The sequence below is a fragment of the Panthera uncia genome, chromosome E3, assembly GCF_023721935.1.
Source record: "Panthera uncia isolate 11264 chromosome E3, Puncia_PCG_1.0, whole genome shotgun sequence".
NCBI classification, from domain to species: Eukaryota; Metazoa; Chordata; class Mammalia; order Carnivora; family Felidae; genus Panthera; species Panthera uncia.
Window position 1 is genome coordinate 12,524,239 of NC_064815.1, and position 9,775 is coordinate 12,534,013.

At 44.2% G+C, this 9,775-nt stretch overlaps 1 protein-coding gene across 1 annotated transcript in view; it reads right to left on the reverse strand.

Moving 5' to 3' along the window:
• USP31 (ubiquitin specific peptidase 31) overlaps positions 1–313 on the reverse strand; it is a 69,223-nt gene extending 68,910 nt beyond the window's left edge. The window contains exon 1 of the mRNA XM_049639370.1: positions 75–313. Within this exon, the coding sequence (XP_049495327.1) occupies positions 75–313 (239 nt within the window). The remainder of the gene's footprint in view (positions 1–74) is intronic.
• Positions 314–9,775: the final 9,462 nt, after the last annotated feature.

The following is a 9,775-nucleotide window of genomic DNA, read 5'->3' on the forward strand; positions in this document are numbered from 1 at the left end:
TCCCGCCCGCCGCAGCCGGCGGCCCGGGCCCGGGCGCCGTTACCTTGGACATGGCGGCCGCCGACGCTCATCACCTCGTCCGCCCGCCCGGCCCGCGGCCCCGCCACGGCCGCCGCCGCATCCCGCCGCGCCGCGCCTCACCGGGCCGGGGGGCTCGACGCCCCGCACACCTCAGAGCGCCGCCGAGCGAGCCAGCGAGCGAGCGGCGGCCGGCGGGGCGGGCGGGCGCGCGCGCGATCCGCCCAGCTGGGCCGCTCACGTGACCCGCCTCCCGGCGCCGCCCGCCCGGCGCTGAAGCCGTTGTGGCTGCCATGTTTATTGTGGGAATGGATATGCCCCTCCAGCCAGACGAGATGACTCTCGGCTCCGGGGCGGTCCCGCTTTGTGAAGTCCAAGAGAGGCCATGTCTAATGTGGGCACGGTCCCAGCAAGGTGGACAGCGCTGGGCTCGTGCCCGGGGATGGACCCCAGGGGTGGGTCTCGGTCCTCTGATCTGATGGCGGAGGCCTTGAGAAAGTGCGGAGATCAGGTTGCCGCCCCTTACCAGACCGTGGAAGAAGTGACGGATATGGCCCTGAACAGTTCTGAGCAAGCCAGTCCTGCCCGGCTCCCGAGGGACCCGGACCGCCTGCGCGCCTACCCGAACGCCATCACCGAGTCTGGCACGCCCCAATAGGCTTGTCTTCCAGGTGGCACGTTGTGGTCGCAGTGAAACCGTATACTCAGAATTACCTTCCTTTGCAGACCTGCCTTTAAAGCCCCGCTGAGCTCTACCTTCATTCATTCATTCAACATACGCCAGGCACTGTAGGCGCTGGGAACATGACAAAGTATGACGTTAACACAGTTCCTGCCTGCCCTCTTGCACTTTCTACTCGCGGTTGCTGATAATAGCTGCTATGTTTCAAGCATTGTGCTAAGCATGCAATATTTCCTTTAATTTTCAACTCAATGCCTTTGAGATTGGTACGATGTATCCATTTCAAACCCAAATTTGTTTCAAAGCCTCTAGGCTTGACCTGTAAACGAAAGGTCACAGACCCACATACAATCACAGGGACCAAGATGGGTTATATCAAAGAATCTTGGTGTTTCAGTCATCATATTGACAATTAATACTTCAAATGACTTGGTTCTCAGTGTTGGGGAGAATATAAGGAATGGTGGGGACTGACCAACTACAAGTCAACATCTTTCTAAGGGGGGTGGCTGCCACTCTCAACCCCATCCAGTTGTTCCCATGTGAAAACGAGGGCTCAGATCATCTAATTTCTTAAAGAGAAATTGGGAATCCTATTTTTAAATGTTTCAGCCAAAAAAATAGTGCAGAAAAAAGAGAAAAGTATGTCTTAGGGCTCCTGGGTAGCTCAGTCATTTAGGCATTAGACTCTTGATTTCCACTCAGGTTATGATCTCACTAGTTCAGGAGGTGGAGCCCTACATCAGCCTCTGTGCGGACATCACAGAGCCTGCTTGGGATTCTCTCTCCCTTTCTCCCTGCCTCTCTCTCTCTCCCTCTCTCAAAATAAAATAAACATTTTTTTTAAGTACATATTTGGGCTGCCTTCATCTCAAAATTAACTGGTTTGTGACCTCCTCTCTATAGATTCTCCTCTTTGCTAACCTTTGGCCTGAGTCCTGTTTACTATATAAGAGAGAAATCAGGGAAGGGCGAACCCTTCTCCTTTTTAAAACAAAAATCCACCTTACAACAAATTTCAGAGTAAATGGCTTTTGCCAGAGCGACCCACACCAAGTAAACAGGGACTGTATGGTGACACCCCCCAGGGTGCTCTGCACTAGCCTCCAAATCACCAACATTCCCACCTCCTACTCAAATATCCATTCTTCACCACACCTTGAGCTCATCTGAGCACCAGGAAGAAAGCAATCTGATCATTCATACTGAAGTTTGAATGCAATGGCCCTTGGCCTTTGCAGACATGTTTGAGTTTTTTTCAAATATGAAACTCATGGGTGAGGGAGGGACAAAAGGAAGGAATAGCTTTTAGTGGAATTTCAAGCAGTTGGACAACACGTTATCACAATACCCAGCCATTGTGTTATAAGTTTGTTTGCTTGCTTACTAGCTTGTTTCTAGGCAGTGGGAAGGGTCTTGGAGCTGTGGTCTCCTTAAGTGTCAAACTGACTTAGAAGTTAGCCCTCAATTAGTTTTCTCTAATTTTATTTTTTTTTTTAGCACTGCTTTATTTTGGACTTAGATGTTCATAGCACCATCTTGCATGCTCAAAATCCCCAAAAACTATTAGCTCTTAAGGCAGAGGCTAGATCTGTTTTGCTGACCATAGAGCCCAGCATTGACCATGGTTCTAATAAATGTTTGGTTGAATGAATAAACTGCTTTAGAAAGAAATTGAGCATAGCAAAAGCTTTTCACTCCCCACATTTTATGCCCTGAGCCCATCTCCAATTTCAACCACCGCTACAATCTGTGTAAACCATTGCACTGTGATGATCCCCACTTCAAATGCCTCCTGTTTACTTCTTTGCTTTCCTGCCGGAGGGTTTTTTCCAAAGCCAAAGAACTCTCACCAGAGGGGAGTTTGAATTAACAACTCTTCCTCCCCCAACAGGGACAACCTTCACCCAGTGGGAAATACCAGTCACCGGATAAGCTCCCAGGAATCTCAGCCTTTGGAGAGACAACTGTAAGGTGCACCTAACAGAATTCTTCAGAGAGTTCCCAAAGGGATGGAGCCCCAGTTGCCCACCTTCAATAAGGCACCCTTTCTTGGATTTCTCACTTTCCCTGTCTTCCTCTTCCTACTCTACTCCCTCACTCTAGCTTCCAGGATCACCTCCCAAATACACTACCTGCACCCAGGTCTTTGTCTCAGGCTCTGGTCTAAGGACAATCCAAACTAAGACACTGAGCAACTTTAATCAGGGGTAGGTATTTAAACCCAAGACAGATATGGAATTGGTCAACACTGAGCTTTCTCCTAGCTGCTGTACACGATCCTTGACCTTATCTACCAACAGGCCTTGTCCACGTGACTGTCCAGCTGACTGCTTTCCAGGTCATCATGCTTTTGTTTTACTGTCACACATGGCTGGCAGACAGCAGGTGCTAACAAACGTTACTTTTTTAAATTTACTAAACTGGAAGTCAAAGATCAGTGGAAGTTGACCACACTGTTTCTCTTTATACTGGAGCCTTAGCCTGAATATGACCCCATTGCCTAAGCCTTCCTCTCCAGTCCAAGCAAGCCACGTGGAATGCCATCTCACTGTGTGCTTTAAAAAAAATTAGGGCTGGGGCGCCTGGGTGGCGCAGTCGGTTAAGCGTCCGACTTCAGCCAGGTCATGATCTCGCGGTCCGTGAGTTCGAGCCCCGCGTCAGGCTCTGGGCTGATGGCTCGGAGCCTGGAGCCTGTTTCCGATTCTGTGTCTCCCTCTCTCTCTGCCCCTCCCCCGTTCATGCTCTGTCTCTCTCTGTCCCAAAAATAAATTAAAAAACGTTGAAAAAAAAATTAAAAAAAAAAAAATTAGGGCTGAGCCCATCACCAGATCTGACTTCTTTGGCTTAGCACCACCAGACAGAGGCAAGCTCGGGCTCATCCGCATTGAACATCACCTCATCCCCTAGCCCGGATGCCACTTACACATTTTCCTGCCAGCATGTAGCAAAATCCACAATGTAATCAGTGTAGTTCAGCTGCAAACCTGAAGCTGGTTTCCACTGGAACCCACTAAAATACAGTTCTCTCTGATTTTCTCATGCTGGAGTTGCCCTCCAGTCCCCAGCAGGATGGAATGTCTTGGTCTTCCTTCAGCACCCTCAGGCAGGTGGGAAGACACGTAGGCCTTTGCTCAAGCTGTTTCCTCTATCCCAAACACCTTTCCTTGGGCCTCCGCTTAACTAACCTGTCTTTGTTCCTTCTGCAGGCTCTCTTGGCACCTCTCAGTCATGACAGTAATGTTACCACAGTAGAAGTCAGCTTACAATCTGTCACCTGCCCTGGAGTGTAGGCTTCCACCCAGGAGAGGCCATCTTATTCATTATTGGACATCTAGTAAGGTAGCCATCGTAATAGCATACAGATGTATTTGGAAGCCATACATCTAAACTCCTTAGTGGGACACGTGACCCCCTTCCCAGTCTGGCCTCTCCCACCATTACAGGTTTATTGGTCCCACAAAGCCCCAAAGCCAACCTACCTATCTTGGCCAGAACACGGTTGGAAAATAATTCCTAATTGGAGCATGCAGATGGTCTTTCTTTTAAGACCCACACCAAACAACGTAACAACATTCTATAGTAAATCTTCCACGTCCCTCTCTGTACCCACCGCTTACCCCTGCTGAACCAGGGAAACACAAATTAGAAAGAGCAATGCAGTGACTCTCATCATGATCCAAACTTAGTCCATCCCTGCAACCATTTCCGTAAACTGATACCTCGGATCAAAGGGTATGCACATTTCATATGTTGACACCTATTGTCAAGCTGACCTCCAGAAAGGTTTTATCCTGCCAACAATGATTGGGGAGCACGTATTTTCCGGTCCCAAGACAGCGCTGAGTTTTTCTGTCTTTTTTATACTGGCAAATTCGAGGAACAGAAGATGTCCTGTTAATGTGTTCCTATTTGTAGAAATGAAGTAGAACATTCCGTACTGTTGTTTCAGCTAGCTAACATCTAAAAAGACTTCTGGGGTGCCTGGGTGGCTCAGTCAGTTAAGCATCCACCTCTTGATTTCGGCTCAGGTTTGATCTCCCAGTTGTGAGTTTGAGCCCTGCATCGGGTTCTGTGCTCACACCACAGAGCCTGCTTGGGATTCTCTCCTCCTCCTCCTCCTCCTCCTCCTCCTCCTCCTCCTCCTCCTCTTCCTCCTCTACCTCATCCTCCTCCCCTGCTCACACACTCTCTAAATAAATAAATAACATAACATTAAAAAAATTAGATAAACAGACTTCCTATTTGGAAAGGATCCCAAATTAGGACAGTGCAGGCTCCCACTGTGAAAAATGGGCAGGAGCTGGGAGCAGGTTGCCAGAGCCCAGGTGACCTAAAGCAAGGGCAATCAGATGCTTCCACTTGGGCCTTGGCTCTGGAAGTATCTACATAAGGTTAGTTGGAGACAATACAGCAAATTAGTGAATCTGGTGGCTCTGTATTCAGCAGAGGATCCAGTGGTGGCAGTGAGGGTCCAACTGGCTGCTCTAGAGGCAAGTTCTTACTGGTGTCTGCCTCCCTAGGTTTCTGCCCAAGCCTGTTTCTCTGGCTCTGTTTATTGTGTGAGCTAGCCTGATAGGCTTCCTATAAATTCCTTTACTGCTGAAACTAACCTGTGTCAGTTTCTGTTGTTTACAGTCAAGAAAATGACTAAGTAATGCCCTTTTTTTTTTTTTTAGCAATTTGTACTTTTAGTGGTATGATTTACCTGTCCATATCATGTGTCCATTTCTTCTTTGATGTGTTCCTTTTATAAATGTCTGCTAATAAAAGCACCTGGCAGATGAATTACATTATTCCTTGGTCTATACCAGTTGGTTATTTACCTTTTACCACATTTATAATGTTTTCATATCAAATAGAAAATTTTAGTTATTTTATATGGTCAGGTTGATCAGTTTTTTTCATAAAAGTTTCTGATTTTTTTTTGAATACATGATTAAGAAAACAGCCTTTCCCCACTCCAAAATCATAAGAATACTTAGAATGTTTTCATTTAGTGCTACTATGCTTTATATTTCTTTCCTTTGTTTTACTTGTAATGTTGGCTCCGTATGAAATTTATTTTTGTGTGAGAAATGAGGTAGGGATCTTGCCTTTTCCCCACCCTATATGGCTAGGCAGCTGTCTCAGCACCATTATAAAAAATTATCTAACCTTTCCCCACCCTTTTATAATGTCACTTTTTATCACATATTAAAGTCCACACACATTTAAGTTCTGAAAAATTCTGTTCTAGTTCATTGATGTGTCTCTATAAGATGGGTTTAGAATATATTGCCATGTTTGGTAGGATCATACCTCTCAGTATTTTATTGGCTGTTTGCTTTTTCTCTCAGATGAATTTAATCCTTTGGGGGAATTAATTTATATAGATTAATTTAAAGAAAGTTGACATCATCACAATATTTATCTTCTTATCTGAGAATAAAGTATGTCTTTTAAAAATTATACAAGGACTTTTAATGTCTCTCAAAATAGTATAGTTTCCTTCCATAGGTCTGTGTAATATTAATGAGTTTATTCCTCTCTGTTGCTATTATGAATGGGATATTATATTTTCTGTTGTCTCTAGGACAAAATTTTTTGGTTCTTTGTTTTAATTTTTTTAAGTTTTATTTATTTATTTTTGAGAAAGAGAGAACACAAGTGATGCAGAGGCAAAGAGAGAAAGAGGGAGACACAGAATCTGAAGCAGGCTCCAGGTTCTGAGCTGTCAGCACAGAACCCAGTGTGGGACTCAAACTCACAAACCATGAGATCATGACCTGAGCTGAAGTCAGAAGCTTAACCTACTGAGCCACCCAGGCACCCTGTTTTAATTTTTTTTTTTTAATGTTTATTTTTGAAAGAGGGAAAGGGTGCGTGCTCAGGAGCAGGGGAGGGGCAGAAAGAGAAGGTGACAGAGGATCTGAAGCAGGCTCTGCACTGATAGCCTGATGCAGGACTTGAACTCACTAACCGTGAGATCATGACCTGAGCCAAAGTCAGATGCTTAACTGACTGAGCCACCCAGGTGCCCACAAAGTTTTTTGTTTTTGTTTTTTTTTTTTGAGAGAGAGAGAACATCTGAGCAGGGAGAGGGGCAAAGGGAGAAAGAGAGAGGGTCTCAAATGAGCTCCATGCTCAGCAGGAGCCTGGTGTGGGGCTCAGTCTCATGACCCTGAGATCATGACCTGAGCCGAAATCAAGAGGTCGGAAGCTTAACAGACTGAGCCACCCAGGCGCCCCAAGACAGTTATTTTTGTAACAAGCCACCTTGATTTACTTTAGTTCTTCCTCAGAATTTTCCGTTGATGCTCTGGAGTTTTTCAGGAATTCATATCAATGCAGGAGATAATAACTTGGCCTCTTCCTTTATAATACTTGTACCTTATCTTTATGCTTTTCTCATCTAATTGCCCATCTGGAATTCTGTTAAGTAATATTAATGAGAGTGGGAAAGCCTGCATTGTTCCTGACATTAACAGCAAGGCTTCCAGTGTTTTACCATTAAGCATGATGCTTGCTTTTGGTTTGAGATATATATTATTTATTGCATTAAAGTGGTATCCATTTCTTCCTCCTTCAGAAAGTGTTATTATCAGAAATGGATCTTGAATTTTACCAAATGCCCTCTGGGCATCAACAGTGATGGGCATATATTTGTTTGGTTTTGGTTTTGTTTCTGTGTTGTTTTTTTTTAACCTTTGACCTGTATACCCATCATAGGTTTGTTTTTTTTTTTTTTTTTGCTTTTTTTTTTCTTTTGATCATATTTTTCTTTATAGATGTTTGCTTGGATTTTATAAACTTTCAAGTATTCTGCAGAGTTGTGACAAAGCTGACTATGACAGTTTTTGTTAGTTTTGTGGAGGGAATTTAGATTTTCCAGTTCCACAATTTTCACTGATGCCTAACACAAGTTAATCTTTTTTTTTAATAATTTTTTTTCAATATATGAAGTTTATTGTCAAATTGGTTTCCATACAACACCCAGTGCTCATCCCAAAAGGTGCCCTCCTCAATACCCATCACCCACCCTCCCCTCTCGCCCAGCCCCCATCAACCCTCAGTTTGTTCTCAGTTTTTAAGAGTCTCTTATGCTTTGGCTCTCTTCCACTCTAACCTCTTTTTTTTTTCTTCCTTCCCTTCCCCCATGGGTTTCTGTTAAGTTTCTCAGGATCCACATAAGAATGAAAACATATGGTATCTGTCTTTCTCTGTATGGCTTATTTCACTTAGCATCACACTCTCCAGTTCCATCCACGTTGCTACAAAGGGCCATATTTCATTCTTTCTCATTGCCACGTAGTACTCCATTGTGTATATAAACCACAATTTCTTTATCCATTCATCAGTTGATGGACATTTAGGCTCTTTCCACAATTTGGCTATTGTTGAAAGTGCAGCTATAAACATTGGGGTACAAGTGCCCCTATGCATCAGGACTCCTGTATCCCTTGGGTCAATTCCTAGCAGTGCTATTGCTGGGTCATAGGGTAGGTCTATTTTTAATTTTCTGAGGAACCTCCACACTGTTTTCCAGAGCGGCTGCACCGATTTGCATTCCCACCAACAGTGCAAGAGGGTTCCCGTTTCTCCACATCCTCTCCAGCATCTGTAGTCTCCTGATTTGTTCATTTTGGCCACTCTGACTGGCGTGAGGTGATATCTGAGTGTGGTTTTGATTTGTATTTCCCTGATGAGGAGCGACGTTGAGCATCTTTTCATGTGCCTGTTGGCCATCCGGATGTCTTCTTTTAGAGAAGTGTCTATTCATGTTTTCTGCCCATTGCTTCACTGGGTTATTTGTTTTTCGGGTGTGGAGTTTGGGGAGCTCTTCATAGATTTTGGATACTAGCCCTTTGTCCGATATGTCATTTGCAAATATCTTTTCCCATTCCGTTGGTTGCCTTTTAGTTTTGTTGGTTGTTTCCTTTGCTGTGCAGAAGCTTTTTATCTTCATAAGGCCCCAGTAGTTCATTTTTGCTTTTAATTCCCTTGCCTTTGGGGATGTGCCAAGTAAGAGATTGCTACGGCTGAGGTCAGAGAGGTCTTTTCCTGCTTTCTCCTCTAGGGTTTTGATGGTTACCCATCATAGGTTTTGGGTAACGAACAACATAAACTATTTTAGCTAATTTAAGCAGAAAAAGGGTTTCTTGGAAGGGTGGCTATAAAGCAACTCACAGAACACTCAGAAAAGCTTCAGAATCAGACTGGGAAACCAAAGAAGAAAGTACGTTGTAGCCAGAGACCTGCTCCAGAAAATTCTACCTAAGATGGCACCATCGATGATGCTGAACATACTACTGCCACTAAGACTGTTACCACCATTTGACGGTGGCAGCCACACTCTGGACTCTTGGTTCTGCCATAGCCACTCTGAATAATCTTGAATAATATCTGATTGTCCTTGAACTTTTGCCATCACGGCTTCAAAATCCTAAGCCCAAAGTGGAAGCATCCACTGATTGGGCTAGATCCTAGTTCTGGTCATGAGCTGCTGAGACATAGGGAAAGGACCATAATGCCCTATAGCTTCCCTCGTGGGAGACTGACCTGCCTCCCCTCTATCTTGAGATTCCCTCCAAAAGGAGCACCACTGAATGCCAGGCAGCCCGAAATGACAAATGCCCACTGTAACCTATTCCTGTGGTGCACCATACTGGTAACATCAAGTGTATTGCTTTGTCTGCTTGATAACATTTCATACAGAATTTTATATCTATTTTTATAAGAAAGCCAGCCTGAAGGCCATGTGTGTGTGCTCAGTATCCTTGTCAGGTTTCCGTTTTACCAGCTCTTTAAACACAATTGTGAAATGTCCCTATTTCTTTAGGTCTGGACCTGTTTTCAAAGGATGTGTTTTCAAAGGACTATAAAATTCACCTAATTTACTCTCTAGTTCTGGTAGAGCAGGCAGTTCTTTGAAATATTTTGTAATTTTCATCCATGAATATTGGCCTGTCTGAATTTTCTTTCTCCTCTTGAATTAATTTCAGTCATTTTATCTTTTAGAAAATCACCCATGTTTTCCAGTTTACTAGCAAAACCTTACAAAAAATTATCTCATGGTTTTATTTTCATTTTAGC